Source organism: Juglans microcarpa x Juglans regia, chromosome 2D (assembly GCF_004785595.1).
Source record: "Juglans microcarpa x Juglans regia isolate MS1-56 chromosome 2D, Jm3101_v1.0, whole genome shotgun sequence".
Classification (NCBI taxonomy): domain Eukaryota; kingdom Viridiplantae; phylum Streptophyta; class Magnoliopsida; order Fagales; family Juglandaceae; genus Juglans; species Juglans microcarpa x Juglans regia.
The window spans coordinates 33,012,575-33,039,255 of NC_054596.1; the positions used below are offsets into that span (position 1 = coordinate 33,012,575).

Sequence of the window (26,681 nt, forward strand, 5' to 3'; positions counted from 1 at the left end):
AGACTTTAACAAATGAAGACACACATGACAACAACGTAGGAGAACATGGTCTGAATTAACTACCCATGTTGACTCTGGAAATACAAAACAAATCAATGGACAACTCAGAACCAATTTTTACAACAACAATGGTAGCTATGAGTAATGGTGCCAGGATTGATTCAGAGAAGGATCAGCACAATAATAGCATACCACAGAGAGCTTCTGATACAAGTGTTAATAAATGGAAGAGGAGGGAAAGGAGACAAAACAATGTTGAGATGTTGCCTTCTCCTTATTCTACAAGGAAAACAAAGACTAGAGAAGACAACACTCTCTTTGATTTGGAGAATAATCCAGATGCTAGGGGCAAAAAACAAATAATAGCATCTGAATTGGATATATCGGCGGAGGCTGTCAATCAGCCCTGTCGGGATAGATGAGGCTTCTAAGTTGGAACTGTCGAAGGCTTGGCAGCCCTTGGATAGTTAGAGACCTTAGCCTTTTAGTTAAGGTCTATAAGCCTAGCATTTTGTTTCTTATGGAGACTAAAATGCATAAAAATCAGTTAGAAGTTATTAAGCAAAGGTTGGGATTCAACTGTCTGTTTTCAGTTGAAGGTGGAGGAAAAAGTGGAGAAATGGCTTTGTTATGGGAAGATGATGTCAAGCTCAGAATTGGTACTTACTTACACAGACACATAAATTCATGGGTTGATCAAATAGACTTATCTTGGATGCTGACCTGCTTTTATGATAATTCTGAAACAGAAAAAAGACATGAAGGATGGAGTATATTGAGGCACCTCAAACTTCAAAATCATAAAAGGTGGCTCTGTATAGGAGATTTTAATGAGATCCTGCGTCACAGCGAGAAATATGAAGGATCTAGAAGGGAAGAAAAACAAATAGATCTTTTTAGAAAGGTGTTACAAAACTGAAAGCTAAGTGATTTGGGATCAATAAAAGGCAAGTATACTTGGTCTAACAACATAAATAACCAATCTTTTACCAAAGAAAGATTAGATCAAGCTACAACAACTTCTGATTGGTGTGAAGAATTTAGTGGGGGAGAGTTTCAAGTATTGGCCTCTTCTACATTAGATCATTGCCCCATTTTAATGTCACTAGGTTAGCGGAATGATAGGTCAAGGAGAACTACTCATGTGTGCAGATATGAGGATAGGTGGTCTACTTTTATAGATTGTGAAGAGGTAATTACCAAGGCATGGCATCAATCTGGGAATAATATTGGAGGACTGACAACAATCAAGAAGAAACTTGAAGGTTGTATAAATGAGTTAAACAAGTGGAGCTACAGAAAGGAATTTGACTCAAAAGCCAGTTTAGTGCAGAAAACAAATAGACTGCAAGAACTGCGACAGTCTCTCACGGCTAATTCAATGCAACAAGTCAACAAACTACAACAGGACATTAATGGTCTGCTAGAAAGAGAGCATTTGAAATGGAAACAAAGAGCTAAGGTGACATTGCTCCAACAAGGGGATAGAAATACAAAATACTATCACCTATGTGCAAGTAAAAAAGAGAAGAGGAATATCATTTCGAGAATAACTAATGAGAATGGAGTGAGTATTTTAGATCCTAGGCAAATTGGGAAAGCCTTTACACAATACTATAGAGGTTTGTTTACAACCTCTAAGCCTTGTAACATAGAGGCTTCTCTCAATGCAACTGCCAAAAAGGTCACTCAGCGTATGAATGATGTGTGATGTGCTTCTACTACCTTTCAGAAAAGAGGAGATTGAGGAGGCAGTCTTCCAAATGGGTCCATACAAAACACTTGGTCCAAATGGGTATGGGGCCTGTTTTTATAAAAAAAATACCGGTCTGTGGTAGGAGATGAGGTATGTGAAGCTATTCTTTCTTTTCTAAACTCAGAGCAAGATATTGTAGCTATAAATTTTATATAACTAGTGATGATATCAAAGCATAACAATCGAGTGACCATTACTGAGTATAGACCAATAAGTCTATGTAATGTTCTCTACAAAATCATCACTAAATTGTTGGCCAATCGCTTGAAATAGATTCTTCCTTCAATTATCTCACAAAACCAGTGTGCCTTTGTTCCTGTGCGCTTAATTTCTGATAATATACTGGCTACATATGAAACACTTTACACAATAAGAACAAAGCTACATGGACAAAAGGGTCATATGACACTGAAATTGGATATAAGCAAGGCTTGTGATAGAATAGAATTGAAATTTCTCAAAGAAGCCATGCTTAAGATGGGGTTTGATGCAAAGTGGATTGAGCTTATTCAAAGATGTATAACATCCTATTCTTTCTCAGTTTTACTCAATGGGGTTCCTCAAGAAGTTTTCAAACCTATAAGGGGATTAAGACAGGATGTCCCCTATCACATTTTTTATTCATTATCTGCGCTGAAGTGTTAATTGCACAACTTCAGGAGGTAGAACAGAAAGGACTAATCTTAGGGGTTCCACTAGCAAGGAGAATTATTAGCATGAATCATTTTTTCTTTGCCAATGACAGCCTGCTGTTTTGTCAGGCAAGTAAGCAAGAGTGGGCTTGTTTAAACCAGATTCTCAACTACTATGAGAAGACCTCTAGACAGAAGCTTAACAGGGAGAAGACTTCTTTACTTTTTAGCAAGAACACCAACCAACCACCAAGGAATTATATCATGCAAGTAGTTGGGTTAAGAGCTTCTTCCAATATGGAGAAATACTTGGGACTGGCATCTCTTATAGGTAGGCCTAAAATCAAAGCTTTCAAATGAATAGTTGAAAAAGTGAGCAAAAGAATAGAAAATTGAAAGACTAAATTCCTTTCACAAGCTGGAAAGGAAAAATTGAATAAGGCTGTTATCCAAGCCATACATATATATAATATGAGTGTGTTTTTATTACCAAAGCTCCTGTGCAATAAGCTCAATACTATGATGACAAACTTCTGGTGGGGATTTCAAGATAAAGCTGCCAAACTCCACTGGAAAAACTGGGGCACTTTGAGTAATAGTAAAACAAATGGTGAGCTTGGATTTAGAGATTTAGTGAGTTTCAATTCAGCCCTTTTGGCTAAACAAGTTTGGAGGATACTCACTAATCCAACATCACTTGCAACCAGAATAGTCAAGGTAACTTACTTTCCTCATACTTCTATTCTACAAGCTAAACAAGGATCAAGGCCTTCCTTTACATGGAGAAATATATGTTCAGTAACTAATAGTTAAGGAAGGCATCATATGGCGAGTTGGAGATAAAAAAAAAATAAAAGTATGGCAAGAAAAATGGATTTCAAGGGTAGGATCATGTACCATTCAATCACCTATGAAAGTACTGCCAGCATCTACAGTTGTAGCAGACTTAATTGATTATCAAACAGAGTGGTGGAATATACAGTTTTTAAAAGAGATTTTCTGTGAAGAAGAGGTGATAAAGATTTTAAAGATACCTGTTACACAGACAATTTCTGAAGGTAAACTAGTTTGGAAAGACTCTTCAAATGGATGCTTATTGGTAAATAGTGCATACCATCTTTATAAATAGAAGTAAGAAATTAATAAAAGGGAATCCTAAAAAATGGTAGATCATAGAGAGTTGTGGAAATAGAATTGGAACATGCAGACTACAAATGCTGATAAACTTTTCATATGGTTTGGTCTACCTACCAAACAAAATTTATACAAAATGAAAATCACCACAGAACCTTTATGTCCAATTTGCCAGATATCAAATGAAACCCCGGGCCACCTCTTCTAGACATGTCCATCTACACAAGATGTATGGTTCCTAGGAAGTAAGAAACTTCAAAAAGCTTCAATTACAGAGGAAGACTTTGGGTGTATATTTATGCAAGTGCTTCAAAGAATAGGCCAGATAGATATTAGTCTATTTGCAGAGATAGCAAGATTAATATGGGTTATTCTTAGGGGTGGCAATATGTGATACGACCCGTTAACTCAATACGAACACGACACGATAAAAGCGGGTTAGGGTTGAGTGTTAACGGGTTCGGGTCAAAACGGGTTGACCCGTTAAGACACGATTGCTTAACGAGTTAAACCCGTTATGACCCGTTTAAAATTTTAAAATTACCCTTATACCCTTTACCCTTATAACCTAAAACTAAAAATAGTAAAAAAAAAAAAAAAACCCTAACTCGGTCTAATGTGCAACCGCCCCCCTCTGTTTCTTCTTCGATCTGAAGCCCCCCTCCCCCGCATTTCTGTTTCTTCCCCTTGTGTTTCTTCTTCGTTCTGAAGCCCTCCCCCCCCCCCCCCCCCCCCCGGTTTCTGTTTCTTCTTCGTTCTTCTTTAGAAAGGGGACCACACCGCCCCCGCTCGCCGCTCCACTCCTCTTCACGGTGACGCCGCGTCGCCCACGCCCGTAGTCCAGTGTGCTTCAATCTTCACGCCTCACGGTGACGTCGCCCCCCTCCAGTTTCACGGTGACACCGAGTCGCCCACACGATTTAAACCACGAATTCGCAGTTGCCGTTGCCAGCGCCCCGTCGCCCACCCCCGTCGCCCACCCCGCGCCGCTCACGGTAAAAAAATTTTATTTTCGAGATTTTCGAGATCCCCACAATCATAATGTCAATTGATTTTCGACACTGATCTAGAACTTTAGAACGTTTGTTTGGTTGATTACCAAAAAAAAATGTAGGAAACAAATGTAGGAAAAAATGTAGAACGTTTTTTCGAACTGCATAGCACACCCCCCCCCCCCCCCCCGATTTCTGTTTCTTTTTTTTTTTTTTTTTAATTTGTATATTAGTTAATGCTATATGTTGCTTTGTGATTGTGAATTTATGATTAATGCTATATGTTGATTTAGTTACTAGGAATTGACATACTTATTTCATTGAAGGCTTGAAGCCAAACAACTTGTCGGTTGGTTGAGTATGGACAGTTTAATGTTGTTTCGATAATCTCAATAGTTTTATATAAGTAAAGAATCTCAATAGTTTTTATCTGTAAATGATAGATTTTCAAAATTTTAGCATATGAGATTGTGATTAATGGTATATGTTGATTCTCAATAGTTTAATGTTGGTTGAGGGAGGATGAGCAATCTGTGAAAATGGAAATGAAATGAACATAAAGTTTTGTGTTTTGCTTTGGTATGTGATACATATTGAGCTAAAAGTTTTGTGTCTTACATTTGTTCTTGTTGTTTATTGTCAGATGAGTTCGGCAGCAAGTGAAAATGACGAGATGATTGATTTGGACCCGTTTGACTCAACAAGTTATCCTGATCTTGCTCGTATGGCTCGTGACATTTTGAGTGTTCCAGTTTCTACAGTTGCTTCTGAATCTACTTTTAGTGTTGGTGGGCGTATTATTGATCAGTTTAGAAGTGCATTAAAAGCAGATATTGTTGAAGCATTAGTTTGCACTAGAGATTGGTTATATGGCGAGGAGCAATGTAATATTATTTTTATTTTATTGAATAAATGAGTGTAATTTTTCAATAATATAAAATTTTATTGAATTCTTTTTTTTAATAGAAACACAAGAATAAATTAAATTGAACGAGTTAACTGAAGATGTAATGGAGTTAGAGAACAATAAGGGCAAGGGCTTGGAGGACGCTCCACCTCATTCTTCAACTTCTAGATTTGTTTAGATTTGTGTTTTTAATTTTTATTATATTTGGGATTGTAACATTAATATATTTACTATGTGTGTTTTGTTTATTATATTTGAGATGTAATTTTAATATATTGTTACAATGTGTGTGGATATTTGTTTGGATTGTAATTTTAGACTTGTAGTTAATTTTTTTTTTGTAGATATTATTTATATTTATAATTTATAATCAGGTAAAACAGGTTGTGTCGTGTCGTGTCGTATCGTGTCTGTTCAATCCATTAACGTAAACGGGTTGGAACAGGTTGGGTCGTGTCGTGTCAATTTATTTCTTAATGTGTCATAATGGGTCGTGTCATGTCAACCCGTTATCAAACCGTGTCGTGTTCGTGTTTGGAATTTTGACACGAAACCCTTAACGGGTCGTGTTCGTGTTGACCCATTAACTGTAATGTATATACTCTGACACGATACGAACACAACTCGTTAACACGATTTGATACCCCTAGAACTTATTCTGTTCAATCGAGCTACAAAAGCACATGAAGAGTTCCAACAAGCACAAAGACAGAAATGTAGTTCAAGACTAATATCAAATCAACAAGTCAATACAACTTGGGAAGCTTCACCAACAAATTGGGTCAAAATGAATTGAGATGTAGCTATTAGAGAGGCAGGTAATAAGATAGGAGTTGGAGTGGTGATAAGAGACAATGATGGGGATGTACTAGCTAGTTTAATGCAACTTTTGTCCTTTTGTTCACAACTTGCTCTTGCAAAAGCTATAGAACTGGTTTCAGCTTCAATTTTGTGTAAAGAAATGAGTTTGCAAAATGTTTTGTTTGAAGAAGATTCAAGTCAAGTTGTGAATGCTATGAGACAACGCAAACAACAACAAGGGATGCTTAGCTACCTAGTGGATGATGTTAAAACTACCTTGGCTGATACAAGATGGAAAATAAAACATGCCAAAAGGGATGCAAACAATGTGGCACACCAACTGGCTCAACAAGTTGTTTCTTTGTGTACTGAAATTTTAGACATTAATCATATAAATCCATGTATATTGTCTCTTGTAATGGCTAAAGGCCATAGAACAATTTGATGCAATGAAGGTCACTGTTTCAAAACAAACATACAAAAGCTATACCCTCCTTAATAGTGATTTGTGTTTGAGTTCACACTATTCCAGTTGCACAATTATTTATTTGCCTTCATTTGTACAACTACCTTTTTTTTTCTAATTCATTATTAAAAGTACAATTAAATTTTCTGTTATTCTCAATTGAAGATTTTTGTTTTTAGACATTTGTGGAACAAATTAACAACTTTGACTTTTTTTTTTAATATATTTCTTCTTAGATTTAAAAATAGTCATATTTTTCTCATATAATATTATTTGAAAAAATAGCAATTATATTCATATTATTTTTCAAAGTAAAATTTTCTATTAATCTAATATTAATTAGAATATAATAATAATAATAATGAAATATTAATAATTTACAAATAATCTAAATTGAAGATTTTGGTATATTGAACTTTTGTGGAACAAATTAACAACTTATGATATTTTTTATATTTCTTCTCAGATTTAAAAGTAATAGTATTTTGTGTATACAATATTATTTAAAAAATAACAATTATCTTCATATTATTTTTATAGTAATTTATAAAAAAGAAATGATACTTATTATTTTCACACCACACAACAACATGTGATTTGTCATTTTTGTTCTTATATGTGAACACACATATTAAATAGAATGACAAAAATGACAAATCACATGTTAATGTGTGATATATGGGATGATAAGTAAAAATTTTCTTTATAAAAATAAATCATAGTCATTGGACTAATAATATTTTCATTTTACAAAATGCAATTATTATTTTTAAGTTCCAATTTATGTATCAGTTTATAATTAGTCTTTAATTTATCATATTCACTGTTATATCCATGTAGTTTTCTGAAATAATTAAAATATCATCATCATCATCATCATCTTTGAGCTTTATAATGGGTTATGTTGTATTTTGGAGGGAAACGTTGGCATCCCTTTAACTTATGCATGTCTGCTTTGCTTTGTTCTAGTGCGAGTACTCTTTGAATAATTATTCATAAGATAGATTTATTTATATTTCTTTTTAAATCTAATAATAGTATTATCATTCCTATATATATTGTTTGGAAAAAAAATAACAATTATCTTCATCTTATTTTCTACAATAATTCATAAAAATAAACAATAGTCGTTGGACTAATATTTTTATAATTTTATAAAATGTAATTCTTATTTTTAGGTTCAAATTTAATTTATCATATCCACCGTTTTATTTTCTATGGTACTGCGTTTCAACCAGGCCTACGCGTGTCTTGCACATTGAATCCTTACTAGTGTGTGTATATATATCCTTTCTATTATAAAAGCGACTATCGACGTTTGAATAGTAGTTTGTGTTTGATGAAAACTTACCTTTTTTTCCTTGAAGTTTGAGGTTTGTGTTTGATGAGCAGAATTACATTTTTGCCCTTGAGATTTGTCTTTGATGGGCTACCTTTTTATCCATGAGGTTCTAAAATATTTTTTATTTGGCTGACAAAATTACCCAAGGTTTCATTTAGATGATTAGTGCCACTTGTTTTGTTTTTTTATCTTTTTCTTATTGTCTATTTTGCCTTAGTTAAAATGTATTATTTACCATATAGTATGAGTTATTTAGAAATAAGACTATCTAATAATTTTCTTGTCCATTAACATATACAAAAATGTGGTCCAATCATAAGGGTTAGCATACTAAAGTATGTCAAACTAGCATTCTATTCTTATTCCTTATTAGTTTAGTTCAAAACACTCAACTTTCAAGATCATCTTCATATATACAAACAACGTAAACCTAGGTATGAGCCTTGCAGTAAAAGAAAACTATACATTAGTTGGGAAGATAAATTTTATGAACAAAACAAATTTCATCTTCGTAAAACAAGTTAACTATCTTCTTGATTGCTTAAACTTTACAGAACAAATTCCATCTTCGTTAAACAAATACATGTCTGCAGCTAACAAATACTAAACTTTATAATGGTTGTATAGATGCCTCTTGATTTAACTTGTTCAAAAACCATGTTTTGATTCACATATCTATCCTTGGTTTGCTACATTTGCTACAACCAATTTAATAATTATTTTTTTATAATTGACAAAACTCTAAAACATTTTCACATTGTTTAGTTCATTGTTATATTAACAATTATTATTTTCCCTCAATGATTTTCAGTCTTAATGGTTAGTTCTAATTTATATGCATTTTAAAGATTATATTTTTCTATATAAAAAATATAGCAACACTTTCGCTTGGAGATAAGTGCCTTGCATAGTCTGATCGACACATTACGCAATAATTTAGCCCTTGCTTGAGATCACCGAGCAAAACTAGTCCGACCGACATATTGCTCAAAAATTTCGAGCATTGCAAGAAAATAAACCTTGCTCAGGATCACCAAGCAAGTCTAGTTCGACGGACACATTGTTTGGTAATTCCGAGTAACGCAATAAAATAAATCTTGCTTGAGATCACTGTGCAAGTCCAGTCCAAGAAACACACTAATTGGTAATACTAAGCAGCGCAATAATTTATACCTTGCTCGAGAACACAAAGCAAGGCAAGTTTGACTGATACATTGCTTGAAAATTTCGAGTATCGTAAGAAAATAACCCTTGCTTGGAATCACCAAGCAAATCCAGTCTGATGGACACACTGTTCGAAAATTTCGAGCATCGCAAGAAAATAACCCTTGTTCGGGATCACCGAGCAAGACCAGTCCGATCGACATACTACTAGGTTTCGTCATCTTCAACTGAGCATACGTGTCTTGCACATGAAATCTTTATTAGTGTGTGTGATATTGGATTGTGGAGAGGGATGGAACAAGTAAGACTTAAGAAGATGTCAATTACATGTTTGGTGCCGATTGATAGCATTGAACATTTTGTACAAACTTAACGTCATCGATTAAGTTTGTAAAATCTTTATCATAAATTTACGTTAATTGCAAGATTGGTATTCAAGTTCAGTCCAAATCCCGTTTGAAACTTGGGCTAGTTTAATTTTAAGTTGAATCTAACATCTAAACATTTAACTTTCAAATCACTAAATTCATCTCAACTCAAAACCTCTTTACAAGTGAGATCCACAACCTTTTTGAACTCAACACTTCTTTACACACGAGACCCACAACCTTTTTCAACTTCTCATAAATACATCTAAACTCATCTTAACATCCAAACACATCTGAACTCATCTTAGGTATGCCCCACAAAACTCACTCCACCATTTCAACTCACTACTATTTATAAAGAATTCAAATCATCTCAAGTCAGCTCAACATCCAAACGGGACCTTTTTTAACTTTTACAACATTCATGAATTTTTTAGTTCAAAAAACCAATAATAAGATATGATCTCTGTCAATCACTTGCTAGAAAATTAATAAGAAGATTGCCACATGACATATTGACACCACATGCATGTCAACCAATCTAAAACTGACACGTGGCCTCTCGTTAGTTTTCTAGCGAGAAATTGACGAAAGTACCTAATTGCTGATTTTCTTAAACTCGGGTATTAATTCGGAGAAAGTTGAAAACTTAGATTTCGAATTATAAAAACCTAAAAATTCAGGTACTAATTTTACAATTAATCCAATAAAATAATTTGTAGTAAATTTAGTATTCTCCTAACGTTCCACTAATGATGCTCGTGCTACGCAAGGCGCAATGTGCGGGTGATATAGCTAGGTAATTGATGAGAGTGATGGAATGCACCTAACAAATCTTGTACGTGTGCATGGTCCTTGATGGGGCATGCTATGTCGTCCGAAACTGCTGTGAAGTTTCTAAGAAGGGTGTTGGATCGAAGTACTGAAAATAGGATTTAGAATTGAAACTTTTGTTACTCAGTACTACTACTCATCATCATGCAGTACTATCACATGATTACAAGTGAATTAATAATAATCAACTGCTCACATAACATGATTCGCTTAAGTACTAAGAAAATAAAAACAATACCACTAATATTAATTAATATTCTACTCTGATCACACACAAAGATATATAAGATCATCACCCTCTTCTTGAGATAAACTTAATTCATTTACAACATAAGTACTACTCAGATTATTATCACATGAGATCAGTTCTAAACCTGCTTCTCCCTAGCTTGTCAATTATATACTATTGTTGTTAATAACAAGGATTACATACATATATACAACCTTAATATATTAGTACTCTTTGATCCCTTAATTTGTCTTATCCAGTCCATTTTGGTCATGTTAGAATGATGTCTTTGGATATTCACACAATTGAGCCCTATCCTCTGCTGTATAAAAGATAAGATAACTCTGCAATGCATGCATGCAGTTCGGAGCCAAATTTGAAATGAACATGACCAATTAAACAAGATAGGCTTTTGTCTCTGTACAACTTCTGAGCCTGGCGAAACTGATCTTCTTGGCATCTAAATCGAATCATGTTCATGGAAGCAAGGTCATGACTTTTGGCATATGTGAGCTGTCAAGAATTTTGGACCATAGAATGTAGTTGATAAGGTTTTTTATCCCATTTGAAGGTGAATGGTTTTTAAAAAGCTGAAAATTTTCAACCCCTGATCAGAGGCAGAACCATCGATCCATATATAGACTGAGTTTTCCTTCCATGAAATCAATCAATAATGGCGTCCCTGTGTTTCATTCTTCATACTCACCAGACCTGGATGTTTGGATTGGAGCCAATATCCCACAAAAACTAATTGCCATGCATTAGCACTGTCTTAGAGCTTGTTAAATTTATATTTTTACTTTTTGTGACGTTATTCCATGGATTGTAATTGATCATCGACAAACCAAACACAATACAAGATTTATTCATCTTTAAAGGAATTTGCCGGCTTCAACAGATACGTTACATAGTACCTTTTCCAGCAGTCAGAATACACCCCATCCAGCATAGACTCGAAAACTTCTAAAAACAAATTAAACAAAAACGACTCACATGTTTGCTCTTATTAATAGACCTAGAAACCTCTAATACTACTCATGATCGGAAGAATGAAGATCCTATTCTTATGGGCATTTTCATGAGAATAGGAATATTGACACGACACAGATCATCAACCAGTTCCACCAAGAACACCTTTAAGCTTCTTAATCTGAGCAGCATCAAGGAAAGTAGTTGCGGCTATCACTTCAGTGGGCAAGTTGTTTCCAAACAGTACGTAATCGAGAATCTGGAGACCTGGGGTTGCACTGCTGAAGCTGACAAATGCAAGAGCCGAAGAACCTCCGGAATTTATCTGAAAATGCAGTAATCCTTGAGGGAAAACCATAATGTCACCCTTCTTAAGAGTCTTGATGTAAACAGTATTCGCTGAGGAAACGAACCCAGCACAGAGTGTTCCCTGCACAACAAGAAGAACTTCTGAACCTCCAGGATGGGTGTGAAATGGCACGACCCCACCCACAGCCAGGTCCAAGCGAGCCAAGGAAATTCCAAGGCCGTTCACACCAGGAAATTGTGTGGCAAATGCAGGAGTCACAGCCGCTTTGATAATGTTGGAGGTGTTGCCTGCAACGCCTAGGCCAGAGAAGACAAAATCAGTCACAGTCACAGCTGCAGGCTTCTTGCAAGCGTAGCCAGCAGGGCTTTCAGGAAGAGAGAGGTCAGCTACACAGAAGTCTTGCACAGCTGCATGGGAGGAGGAAAGGAGGAGAGAGAAGATGAAGATAATTGGAGTAATCATCCTCACAGGTATATAGTACTTTAGGTTTGTGCTTGTTTGGGGTTTTAGGGTACTGGGCCTGATTAACGTGGTCTGGTACCATTTATATAGAGAAGTTGGATTCTGAGCGGTTTAAACCGGTTTCTTCGGATTCTCCATGCAAGACTTCACGTGCAAGACAGCAAGAAGAAACGACAGAGATAATGAGCTGTGATGCATGTCCGATGTGATATGTTTTAGGGTAAGAACAAAAAGTTTCTTTTTGTTTGGTAAGTAGAAACGATCGAAGAGACAATATTACTGCGGATGCATGTCTACAATAAATTCATTGCTTAATTCGAGGCGTCCTAGCTAATTGGCGTGGAGTCCCTGCATGCTAGCTACTCGATCAATTCCGTTAATTTTTATTGATAGATCAATTCTATGATTGATTTTTCTTTTATCTGCTCTCAAATTCGAAGAGATTTAGATTTCGTTTGGTTACTCAACTCACTTCAACTCATCTCAAATTATTATTATTATAATTTTTTTAAATTTTAATACAAAATATAATAAACAATTCAACTTTTTCAAATCTCAAAATAATAATAGTATTAAAAAATAATATTCTAACAATATTTTATCATCTCAACTCAACTCAATTCAACATCTAAACACAACCTTACTTGGAGGAGTAATCGTAACCAAAAGTGATTGAAAATATAAATCTTTTATGAATTCACTAGGTAGAATTCACTTTTAAAAAGTGACTTATAAGAAAAAGATGTCTAGGGTTTATAAACTACCAACCAATCTCATACTTAGTCGATATAAGATCGTAACAACTACCACGCTCCGCAGCCAACGTCCACGGCGGTCCCAACACTCACACGGGCTGGCTGTGCACTAGATTTTTCCTAGCCTTGGACAAATACTGTTATACTGGCATCAACCCCATACCGCACGATTGCAACTGTCGCAACATGACCTTAGACGTGGGGTGACTCTGATATCATTTGTTATGAACTCACTAAGTAGAACTCAGTCTTGAAAACTGACTTACAAGAAAATGGTGCATATGGGCTTATAAATCACCAACCAATCTCATATTTAGTTTGGGATCGTAACAAAATCACGGGCTTAAAGCCATCACTAGCGATCGATACTAATCATGAAAGAAGGGTATATATGGTCCCATTTTATCTAGCAGTGATGATTGATGAAGAAGAATGTGGTCCAATTTAATGCCCTGCATTGTGTAACATGATCTTCGTTGAATTAGCTGTGTTCTACCGAGGAGTTCTGAAAATCAATTAGCTGCACTAAACAACTTTTGTTCGACTCAGGGTCATAACTTTTATATATAGATCAATCACATTATTACCGTTGCTTGCACAACAAATATGTGATATGGATATATATATATATATATATATATATATATCTATACATACACTAGGTCAGAAGCACGTGCAAAGCATGTTTGCCTAATTGGGTTAACCAGGTTTTTTACACAAATAATTTGGTTTTTTTTAAAAAAAAAAAAAATTTTGATTAATTAATAATTTAATGCATAAAGAAAAAAAGAAGAAGCAAACTTTAGCAAATATCTTTGGATAATAATAGATGGATAAGTATAATAATTACATATTTGGATACATTAGAAAACAAAAAAATTAGTTCAAAATTAAAGTTAGATACATTAGAATAATATAAACAGATAAAAATAGCATCATTGCCACCACAATAAATACTACCACCACAATCAAAGAGCGCATAACCAAGATGTTAACATCCAAGCATAAAGTAATTAAATAAATATACAAAGTAATTACAATATGTTCATAAAGTAATGGGACAGTTCGGCCATGGCTTATCGAGAGGAAAGCCGCTGGAGTGACACACAGTACTCAGTGGCAGCTTTCGTGCATGTGGAGGCGATGCAAGGTGCAACACCTAGTGAGAGGCCAACAAAGGGGAGCACGGCGGGGGACTTGAACAAGAACTTGCTCTATTTTTTAGAAGCAAAACAGAGGTAATTTTTGGGTGTTAAAGGGAGGTTGTGGCTTGGTTTCAAACTAGTAGGACAGCGTTGTGGCGGCTATATGAATGAGCTTTGGCAGTGGGTAGCATTATCCCCTGTATTCCCACTCCCGAAACAGAGCAAACTATCGCTTACCAGTTCCATAGCAACCTTCACGTCGAGATCAGCCTCCGTTGATTTCAAACTTGTTGCCCGACGTTCTTAGCCGAGCTTGGAAGTACCATAAACTCAACCTTCGTCGGGCAGTGCCATTGCTTCTTCTTCCTTCAATGGGTAAGTTTCAGCCACCCAAAGCATTCTCTCTCTCTCTCTCTCTCTCTCTCTCTCTCCATGCTCTCTCACTCATCACTCTCTTTCTCTCTGTTGTTCAGCCACTTGCCACAGTCACTCATCTCTGTCGCACGTCTCTCACGGTGAGTTCCCTCTCTCCCTCATGCCGTGCTTTCTTTCCTCCCGTAATCTCTCTCTCTTTCATTCATCACTCTCTCTCTCTCAATATTCAACCGCCACCTTGCCGACGTAATCTTCTCCACCTCTCAATTCTTCGCACCGCTCATCCACTCTCGTTGAGTATGGATGTCTTCGTTGCATGGTTGATCTCAGTAATGGGTGCACTGAAAGGGTAAGTAATGGACTTAATTACAAGTAACGGACTTAATTACAGTATAAACGGGAAAACAAGAAAACTTAATAGAAAAACAAGAAAAAATTATTGTAGCAGTTAGATAACCACTTATTATAATAGAGTAGATATATGTTTAATTTGCAAATACTTGGTATCTATGACACATCCTCTATTATGTCAATATAATATAAATTCTCTTGCAAATCCAAATCTTTCTATGCCTTATATGACTAAATATAATTTTTCAAAATATAATATTTATCCTAATTAGTTAGGAAGTACTTAAACTATATATGATCTATCATTTTTCAATTTTTTTAGACTGTCATATATTATATACATTTTATTTATAAGTTGGTGTACTTGATGACACACCTTCTATATTGTTGATATGACAAAAATTTACATACCACTATCGTCGGAATTCCTTTAAAAATTAAATTTTGTCATGTTTACCATATATACTAACTTGCAAATATAACTTAATATTCAGCTCGATCTTTAATTAGTCGTCAGTGTGAAGTTGTATATGAGGGAAAATGCCAGTAATTGATAGAACAAACATCAAAATCATGTGGTCCATTACATATTATATGGGAGGAATCGCTAACATGCATGGAGGCACAAGAAGACATTTGGACAGCTAAAAGCATACTGCAAGTCTTCCATACGCTTTAAATGGTAGCCATGGAAAAATGTGTGAACCTTAGGGCTTCCCCTTCTTCCACGATTTCTAGCTTAGCTAGATTACATCGGCCTCCGCCGTGAAGACCTGTCATGTCAAAATCCGTCTTCGTAGGTTAAAATTATTAGAGTAATCATACACGAATAATATTTTTTAATTAAATACCTTTATAAAATTATATTTTACAATATATGAGAGTACAATTGGATCTAGATATCCCGCTATAACCCGATCCAAATTGAAATTCTAAAAATATATTAAAAATAAATACCATAATTACCTCTAGACTTCTTCTGCTGCATGGGTACCGCACCACATACGTAATGGACGTCTTTATCACGTATCATGCGCTTTCTGGTAGGGGTGCTACCACCTTTTCCCCGCACCCCACCCCGCGCATGAGGCAGGGTGGGGTTTTCACCCCCCATCCCCTACCTCCGGAATGCGGAGCGGGATGCGGGACAGATTACCAATCCATCCCGCCTCCGTCTATTTAAAAAAAAACATTACATTTTACTTTGTTTAAAAATTATTTCTAAATCTAAAAGTAATTAAAAATATATTTTTAGACCCAAATTATAAATTTAAATTTTGTAAATATGATTATAATTTAAAAATTATATGATTTTTAAATTTGCTAGTGCATATTTTATGTAAATTGTAGTGTATTAATTTTTAAACTATGTAGTTTTTAAATTTGTCAGTGTATATTTTATAAACAAGTCTAACAAATTGTAATATATATTTATATATACACAATTTGTAAAATATAAATATATATTTATGTTTATAATATATATATATGTAAGCAGGGGCAAGGCCCTCCCTGCCACCCACCTCCGTTAGGGGCCTTAGATGCGGGCCGAAACCCGGCGGGAGGCTCCACCCCACCATGCTGGGTGAGGGGAAGTAGGATGCGGGCCCTACTGCCCACTCCTACTTTCCAGAATAGCCCCACTTTACCATAGATGAGACTGAATTAACAACTTCTTGAGGGTCCATTGATCATTCATACGCACCCGTGTCCAACACTTCACTTGTGCGTACTTTGCTTAAACATTGGAATTTGGATCTTATAATTTAAATTAATTATATAATTATATAGGGAACATCTTAAAGAATTTATGAGTGCTTATAAAATGGATCTTTCTACAATTCTACTGTACTGCCCAACTCTTATGGTTGGGCGTGTCAGTACAATCTCAATTTTTTTTCAAATATTTTTGTTTTAAAAATATACAAATTCACTAGCAGTTATTTTTTTAAACATTTAAAAAAAATTAAAATGCACTAGCGGTCAAACCTAGGGTTGTAAATATGTTAGGGTACCTAGGGCTATAAATAAACATGGTTATCCGACAAGTTGCTCAAGATCGGCTCTATTAAATTTGAGGTTGGCTCGATTTATTTATTAAATGAACTGTTTGTGAATACAAAATCATAATTGAAAATTAAATGATACAACTCATAAAATTCATCTCAACTCGTATAAGCTCGAATAATTTCGTATTATTGATCTTCTTATAATATTATCATATATATATATATATATATAATACATAATATTTAAAGAGATAAGAGATCAGAGCTAGGATATGATCATATTGTTCCTAGCTAATACCAAACATTTTACTTGAATCCTTGTAAGTATAATCATTGATAAACGTATAAATTTATAAAATACAATATAAATAAACAATATTATCAAAATGAAGTAGCTTATGAACAAATTCGTACTCGCTCAAATATTAAATGAACATAAAACCCAACTCTGATGAAAATCTCGAACTCGATTCATGTTCGAATAAAAGTTAAATGAAAAAGGTTTGACCACCCACTTATGAGTATAATTAAATACTTAATAACATTTGTTAGAATATTTTACTCTTGATAAGATTGAGTACATATCCAAGATCATGAAGGTGCAAATTAAATTTTTAGGTTTTGTTTTAGCTTGAGAAGTAGTAGTACTATGCTATCAGCAAGTTGTCCTAATGTAAAAATAGTTGACAGACAAGTATACGTCAAACAACCTATATATGCATATGCTAGTTATTTTTACTCTTAATTACAACAACTATAATAGACATCTAACCAAGGGAAAATGCCAAACATGCCATCCAACAAAAAAAAAAATAAAATAACAAAGTAAATGAAAAACAGCAGAACATGAGTCTGTAAAAAGATAAATGAATGCTAGTAATGGTATAAAAAATGAAATGATGCAATGTGAAGAAGGAGAAAGAGCACTTGAAATAAAATGTGAGGACTTTTCTCAGCTCAAAGTTTCCAACCCAAGCGCCCGAGTACAACATAGTGAAATAAATTTAAGAAAAAAAAAAATGATGCATGGATCAGGTTTTAATTATGGCCTTTATTGGTTTTATGTTTCTCTTTTTCAGCTCAGTCGAAACTATATATAGTACCAACTGCTCAAGACTGAAAAGTACAAAAATTAGAGTATCACAGACATCACTAGTACTGATCATGCTCTTAAACTTCTTCTACAACATATATACAACTCTAAAAATTCACCATGAGTCATCTATAATATGTATAGTTATGAAAAACAATATCTATTTTTGATGTGGGTATATTGGTTGGGCCAAATGCTGAGAGACAATAGTGTCAATTGGAGACATTTGTCAATACTCAATGCCCTTTTTGTTAGAGTTTTATTAAAAATCAATGTCTCACGTACCCATATTCCTATGAGTTTATATTAGTTCAAATATATCTCTTAATTAATGAGTTATAGTGGGACACAAATACATCTAAATTTCATGATGGTTAGAAATCTATTTATGCACTGAGAGGGTTAAGGGTTCTCACCTTTAACATAATTTTGCCTCTAGATATCGGCAGACACTTGGAGGTAATTACCTCATAATCAGGTCAGATTTTTCATCAAACTGAGATCGATAAATATACTTTTTCTAGCTGTTATTATTTAATATCGTTGATCGTAGAAAATCGAAGATCCTAAAATTTAATATTTCATGTTAAAATATTAACATTTTTGTTATAAAAGTATTTAGCATTTGGTCCTCCACTTTGGCATCCATATTTATATTCTATAATTGTTTATGCTTTTTCTTCTTGAGCGTAACATATTCTTTCTCAATCAAGTTTTTTCCTTTCCTAATATTACCTAGTGGGGACAAACCTTTGGAGCCACCCTCCAATATGTACTATCAAGATAAGAACATGATTAGTGAAAATAACCCAAAACTTTATTTACTAATTTCTTTTATAAAGGGAGAAAACACTAGCCAGAATTCTAGATCACTTTGCTCAGTGACAGCTCATTTCTGTGTTTCTTTTTTGAGAAAAGATATTTGCAACTGTGAATTGTGCAACCATCGCGTAATCACTTTGAAAAAAGTAAATAAAATATAAGACTCACATGAAAAAGAATTAGTTTTTTAATAATGAATCTTATTTTTTTTTAAAATGATTACACGACGTTTACACATTTTACGGTTATATATAGAATTACTCTTTTTTTTTTCTCAGCGCATGAATCATGTTCATGGGTTATTTATAAACCGTGAAGCACTTTACTTGGGCTATAATTGCATTAGGTGGGACCAATGAGATGCAGGAACGTCTATCAACTTGGACCCTGCTGACCAGTTAGTGCCTCTTTACAGTTGGGCCTAGCCCACCTAATGGAGTTAATACAACACAAAGTTGTCATGGTCGTCCCAATGAAGACGCAAAAGATCTTGCTAGAGAGAGAGTTCTCTTTTACATAAATCCAAAATAGAATAGTAAAACTTTAATTATGGTATATTATAACAAATCCTGCAAAATAAAAGTTCTTCCCATAATATCTGGAAGTGTAACACTGTTTCACGCGATTTAACACTAAATTCTATCATTTTTTATAATGTGACAAACATATCAATATCTATCACATTAATGATGACGTTACGTGAGTATTACATCTACAGTATAGAAATTTTTTGAGAAAGCTCATAATCTTTATAAGAATCAAATATGGTCTTGATAACTACTTATCGTAACGTCTATACCTTATATGACTTAGAAGTAATCATTTCTCATGTAGACCCCTTTGAAGAAGAACAAAAGTAAGTTCCACACACAAACTCATGTTGCTTTGTAAACAATTATCGAGAATTTTCACTTTTTTCTTGTTAAAACTCTTGCAGGTGACGTGACGAAGGGTGCATGACATGCATGGTTTCTTCAGTACATGAAATTAATCAAGAGAATTCCTAGCACACACCATTAGCTACCACTAATTTTGGAAGTAAAAGAGGCCGGTCTCTCCCTCTTTGTGATGATCTACACGACTACGAAGCATGTGAAAATTGAATTATATTGCTTTGTACTAGCACAAGATCCTTGACCAAAAAGTAATCTATCCAAGTAAATTAAAACTTTGCGTAATGATTATCGGACCGAAAGGAAAAAAGGGTAGTCTTTTTTTTTTTTTTTTTTTTTTTGCGTGTAGAGATATCTGAGGCTCAAAGCTTTATCCATATCCCCAACAACAGTGTGTAGATAAGTACACCGTAAGCATCAACCTGTTCACTTTTTTGCTTATTGATAAATCTCCACACGGTCTGCACTCTGCATGCAGTACTCCGCAAGTGTGGCATGAATAATGGTTGTGTGGGAGGGTCCATCGATCGATCCAGATGCATATGCCATGCACGACCTCATCTTCAATGTTTTTTTTTTTCAACAGATTGTCTGATATTATTTGTTTGATTACAAGAAAAATATCATATATATATATATATATATAATATTATACCCTCGTCTCAAATATATATAAAGTCCGTCTTGAGATTAGATGATGTTATTTGATTTTTAAACAAATTTTAAGTGTTAGTGAACAATATCGATCTATTGATATAACATAATGATAGTATTATTTAGGTTTTAAATAGTTAAAAAAAAAAGAAAAAATATATTTATAATCGTGAATTAGACAACCGCCGCATAATCGTTTTGAAAAAAATGAATAAAACATGAGACATGTTGAGGATCATGTTGAGGATCCTCTGCCTTAATCTAAGGCTTTTCATTTGTATATTCATTGACCCGTAAATGTAGTAGCTCAATATTCTTTCCATTTATTTGTAATCATTCCATACATGTAATTACCATCTACGACTATGTAATTACTCATATATATGAACTGCCCTACTACTGAAATTTTTCAAATACTTACATGGTATCAAGAGCCTTTGTGGATTAACCTCCCACGATCTCACCTCCCTTCCCATGGTTGCTGAACCCTCTCCACTTTTCTCCCTTTCAACACTCTCATCCACATGGTTACAATCAAACTTTCCTCTTCCAACTATCTCATATGAAAGAGCCAATTGCTTCCCCTCTTAGAGAGTCAAGAATTAATTGGTCATGTGGATGAAACTCTTGAGCTCCCACCCTGTTTTGCCCCTGCGGATTCTCAGACACCAAATATCAAACACATGGCATGGAAACAGACCAACCAACGTCTCCTTAGCCTTTTGTTGTCCTCCCTCACCGAGGAGGCCATGGCTAAAGTTGTGGGACTCTCCACCTCACGCGAGGTTTGGATTGCTCTAGAGAACACCTTCAGCCACCGCTCCAAGGCCCATGAAATCCGTTTCAAAGATGATTTGCAACTGATGAAACACGGCACGCCTTCAAGGCCATCTGCGATCAACTCCATGCAATCGGACGAGCTGTTGATGGCAATGACAAAGTGCATTGGTTCCTGTGAAGCCTCGGCTCGAAATTCTTAAGCTTCTCCACGGCTCAAATGGCCCTCACCCCTTTACCCTGTTTTGCAGATTTGGTGCCCAAAGTAGAGAGCTTTGAGCTCCTCCAAAAATCATTGGAGCTTGCTGTCCCGTTTGCTGCAGCGTTCGTTGCTTCCAATCGCAACTCCCAGAAACCAAATCAGCGGAATGGTTCCTTTCGCAACCCTCAAGGTCGCAAGGGTGGCCACAGTAGAGGAAATGAACGCTCCTCTGGTAGACGCCCCCCGTGTTGCCTGATATGCCTCGTGGAAGGCCACTATGTGAATAGATGCAGGCAACGGTATGATCGCCATGGTCATACCCCTGAAGCTTAGCTTGCCGAAGCCCTCACTTCATCGTGTTCCATCTCTGGAAATGAGGCCTCAGATTGGTATTTAGACACAGGGACTTCGGCCCACATGACTTCGGCCCAATCCAATTTGGATCAATACACTTCCAATTTGGGTAAGGATTGTGTTATTGTCGGAAATGGTGCATCCCTACCCATTACTCACACTGGTACAATTTCACCTTCCCCTGATCTTAATTGTTAGAAGTTTTGGTTGTCCCTTGTATCACTAAAAATGTTTTGTTCATTAGTAAATTACCAAATGATTTTCCGGTCTCCATTACATTTATTAATAATTTTTTTACTGTTTAGAATCGCCAAACGGGAAGGGTGGTGGCAACCAGTAAACGAGATGACGGATTGTATGTGCTAAAAAGCGGAAACTCTGCTTTTGTCTCTATCCTAAAAAATAAATCTCTTTATGTTTCATATGATTTATGGCATGCTCGCCTTGGACATGTGAATCATTCTATTATCTCTTTTTTGAATAAACAAGGATAGCTTCATCTTGCCTTTTTATTGCCATCTTCTGTGTTATGTAGTACATGTCAAATTGCAAAGAATCACCACTTGCCTTATACTCATAATGAACATCGATCGTCAAAGGTGTTAGATCTTATTTATTGCGATATATGGGGCCCTTCTCCTGTCAAGTCAAATTTGAGTTTTGCATACGATGTTTTATTTGTTGATGATTATTCCCGTTTCACTTGGCTTTACCCATTGAAATTGAAATCTGAATTCTTTAATATTTTTCTTCAATTTCAAAAATTTGTGGAAAATCAACATTATGTTCGTATAAATTTTTTTCAAAGTGACGGTGGTGCAGAATTCACTAGCAATTGCTTTCAAGCACATCTTCGTACCTCTGACATTCATCATCAACTCTATTGTCCCTATACACCCGCACAATACGGTCGCGCCGAAAGGAAATATCGTCATGTAACTGAAACAAGTCTAGCCCTCCTTTTTCATTCTCACATTCTCACTCACTTCTGGTTTGATGCTTTTAGCACTGCGACTTACATCATCAACCGTTTGCCCACACCGCTTCTCCGAGGTAAGTCTCATTTTGAGCTTCTCTATGGCTCATTTCCAAATTATGAAAATTTTCATCCTTTTGATTGTCGTGTTTATCGTTGTTTACGTGATTACATGACTAACAAATTTTCCCCTTGTTGTATTCCTTGCATTTTTATGGGTTACAATTCCTCTTATAAAGGGTTTCGTTGTCTTGACCCCACCACCTCTAGAATTTATGTCACCTGACATGCCCAATTTGATGAGCACCACTTTCCCTTCCACCATACTTTCCAGGCTCAACTCATGTCCTCCATTCAATTATCAAATTTTCTGGAACCGAATCTTCCCTATATAGACATGTCCATGCCTTCTCCTGCACCCCATTCTCGACATATTCCTCAATTCGAATCCACCCCGTGTATTATTTGTACTAATCTCGTGGATGAGTCTGTGCAGACCACTACTTCTCATGCAAGTCCATCTCTGCTATACTCGGACTCCAACCCGACTTCTTTTGAGCCCGTTACTAAGTTGCCTATCATTGCTCGTACTCCTATTTTCGCTGCTCTGTTAGGCTCCCATCCTATGCTCACACAAGCCAATGTCGGTATTTTCAAAACTCGCCACCCGGCACATCTCGGCTTTGTAGGATCCTCTGAACTTCTTTATGCTCTTCCTGCATCCATTGAGCCTAAAGGATTCAAATCTGCTGCTAAGAATCCTGCATGGCTTGCTGCCATGGATGAAGAAGTTCAAGTCTTGCAAAGTAATCGTACCTGGATTTTGATTCCTCGACCTGCCAACACCAACATTGTGGGTTCAAAATGGGTGTTTCGGATCAAATACTTGCCTGATGGTTCTATCAAGCGTCTCAAAGCCTGTCTTGTTGCCAAAGGATACACACAGATACCTGGTCTTGACTACACTGACACCTTCAGCCTTGTCATCAAGGCTACTACTGTCCATGTTGTTCTCTCTCTTGCTGTGACCAACAAATGGCCTATTCGCAAACTTGATGTCAAAAATGCGTTTCTCAATGGGCATCTCATTGAACATGTTTATATGGAACAACCTAGATATATTGACCCTAACTTTCTTGATCATGTTTGTCAGTTGAAGAAAGTTCTCTATGGCCTAAAGCAAGCCCCTGGTGCTTAGTTTTAGCGTTTCAGCTCCTTTCTCCTTCAACTTGGCTTTTATTGTAGTCGTGTTGACACATCCCTTTTTGTTTTTCATAAGCACACTGACATGATCTATTTGCTTCTCTATGTTGATGAAATCATTATTACAGGCAACAACTCCTCTCTTCTTGACAGCTTTACTTGCAAGCTCAATTATGAGTTCGCCACTAAAGATTTGGGTTCACTCAGTTACTTTCTTGGTCTTGAAGCTACACCCACTACTGATGACCTTTTTATCAGTCAGTTGAAATATGCCCGCGACATTCTCACACGAGCTTAGTTACTTGACAGCAAACTAGTCCACACTCTCATGGTTGTTTCTCACCACATGCCTATTGATGGTCCTCTGTTTTCGGATCCCACGTTTTACAGGTCTCTTATTGGTGCTATCCAATATTTGACTATTACACAACCTGATATTGCTCATGTTGTTAACTCTGTTAGTCAATTCCTACATTCCCCGACTGACAACCACTTTCTTACTATCAAACGCATTCTTCGCTATGTTAAGGGCACACTGCATTTTTGTCTTACTTTTCATCCATCTGTTGCTCCCGGTGCTTTAGTTGATTACTCGGATGCTGACTGGGCTGGGTGTCTTGATACTTGCCGTTCTACCTCTAATTACTCTATTTATCTTGGTGACAATTTAGTTCCTTGGAGTGCAAAAAAATAACTTACTGTTTCTCGCTCCAGTTGTGAATCTGAGTATTGTGCTTTGGCTCTCACTGCTACCGAAATTCTCTGGCTCACGCATCTCCTTCATGACCCAAAGTTTCTCATTCACAACGGCGTTTACTACTATGTGACAACAAGAGTACAATCTTCTTGAGCTCCAATCCCGTCTCTCACAAACGGGCAAAACATGTTGAGCTCTAATACCATTTTCTTTGTGAACTTGTTCTTGTTGGCAAGCTTTGTACCCAGTACGTGCCTTCTCATTTGCAAGTTGCCGACATTTCCACAAAAAGTGTGTCACGACCTCTCTTTGAATTCTTCCAATCCAAGCTTCACGTCCGCTCAAATATCCAATGCTCAGCTTGCGGGGGGTGTTGAGGATCATTTTGAGGATCCTCTGTCTTAATCTAAGACTTTCTATTTGTGTATTTATTGACTCGTAATTGTAGTAGCTTAATATTCTTTCCATTTATTTGTAATCATTCCATACATGTAATTATCATCTACGACTATATAATTACTCCTATATATGAAATGCCTCATTACTGAGATGAGTGGTGGTTTTCCAAATATTTACAAGACCTACGTTGATTGATGGTCTTGTCTTAAATAAGCAGTTGCGGTTGAAGAAGATCTTCTCACAATGATCTAGGATATATTATATATATATATATATATATATATTGTGAAGATCACTGGTCAAAAAGCAAAGATCCATCACGTGCAATGTCGCAAACCTCCCACACCCCTCTGAGTAGTGTAGATCTAGCTAGTACTCAGGTCGGCACCAAAAGATTTTTTTGCAGCTGAGATAGAGAGAGAGAGAGAGAGAGCAGAGAGAGCGCTCAATAATACTGAATTGAATGCTGCTTTCTGCAAGCAAGAGCTCTAAAGTTGGAGTTTTGACAGGAAGATTTGATTGCTTGGTTGGTCATAAGTGTCCATAGGCTAACCTCCGAGGGGAATCAACTGCATGGGGTTGTTTTCTGTCATAAAACTGTCTGTCTCTGGAGTCTAATCCATAGTCACCAATATATAGTTGAATCCAACTTTCAGATTTTAGCTTTTGTTCATTCGCCAACAGTGTGTGCAAATCTCTCTCGTAACCACCAAGAATGACTTTTTCTGTGTTTTTATTTCCCCTTTTCTCCAACTGATGGTTCACTTTTCCACTATATCTTGATCATCTCCAAGGAAATTTGCAGTCTGCCAATTATATGGGTCTAGTGCCACAAAGTCAGCAGCTTGAAAAGTTGACGGGATGCATAACTACCATTAATAGGTCAATTTGACCGTTGTTTGCTTCATTTTTAACTTTTTACTGAAAAAAAATATTATGTGCGAGTATAGAATAAACACAGTACTAAACCCTTTTAGGCATTTGGACCAAACAGTTGAGATATGTAAAAATTAAAATAATATTAGATACAGTTATGAATTGCGCAAGTGTCGCACTTTCATTTTAAAAAAGAGTAAGATTTATCGCGAAAAAATTAATTTTTTCATGTGGATCTAATATTTATTTATTTTTTTAAAAAGAGTGTGTGACGCTTACACAATCTATAGCTGTAAATATCATTTTTAATTATTTTCTCCCTTTTCTTCTCGTTGCTCAAAATGAAGAAATTTTTAATTCAAAAAAAAATAGTTGCAACCAAAAACAAAGATTATTGGTTAATTTTTAAAACTGTGACTTTGCCCTACAGAATCAAATTATTGATTAATTTGCCGACTTCCTAGTATTTTTAATGAAATTCTCAAGTGATGTATCCTCACTTCCCATGCCACCAACCACCAACCCCGTTTTTATTTTTATGTTTTTGAATGTATGCTTTTCCCAAAATCTAGGCTTTTAATCTAATCGCAACAAAACATGAAGTAAGTGGAAATAGTACTATTAAAATCTCATATAGTATTAGCATATGATTAGAATAACGAGAAATGATTTGTAGAAGCTCTAAAATAATATCGCATAAATCTTTATAAAAAAATAAATATCACCTTAAAAAG

The 26,681-nt window shown here is 35.6% G+C and overlaps 2 protein-coding genes across 2 annotated transcripts; one reads left to right on the forward strand and one right to left on the reverse strand.

Annotated features, from left to right (window-relative positions):
- Nucleotides 1-11,463: 11,463 nt before the first annotated feature.
- On the reverse strand, nt 11,464-12,447 carry LOC121250328 (auxin-binding protein ABP20-like). Its single transcript, XM_041149431.1, has one exon. It carries the CDS (start codon nt 12,364-12,366, stop codon nt 11,737-11,739), a length of 630 nt encoding a protein of 209 aa, XP_041005365.1. The 5' UTR covers nt 12,367-12,447; the 3' UTR covers nt 11,464-11,736.
- An 11,856-nt stretch (nt 12,448-24,303) lies between these two features.
- Nucleotides 24,304-24,669, forward strand: LOC121249448 (uncharacterized mitochondrial protein AtMg00810-like). The gene has a single exon (XM_041148158.1). The coding sequence runs from the start codon at nt 24,304-24,306 to the stop codon at nt 24,667-24,669; it is 366 nt and encodes a 121-aa protein (XP_041004092.1).
- Nucleotides 24,670-26,681: the final 2,012 nt, after the last annotated feature.

What these genes read in the sequence shown, in the direction of transcription:
- LOC121250328 (XM_041149431.1), bottom strand. Translation starts at nt 12,366, where the DNA reads ATGATTACTCCAATTATCTTCATCTTCTCTCTCCTCCTTTCCTCCTCC.
- LOC121249448 (XM_041148158.1), top strand. Translation starts at nt 24,304, where the DNA reads ATGGTTGTTTCTCACCACATGCCTATTGATGGTCCTCTGTTTTCGGAT.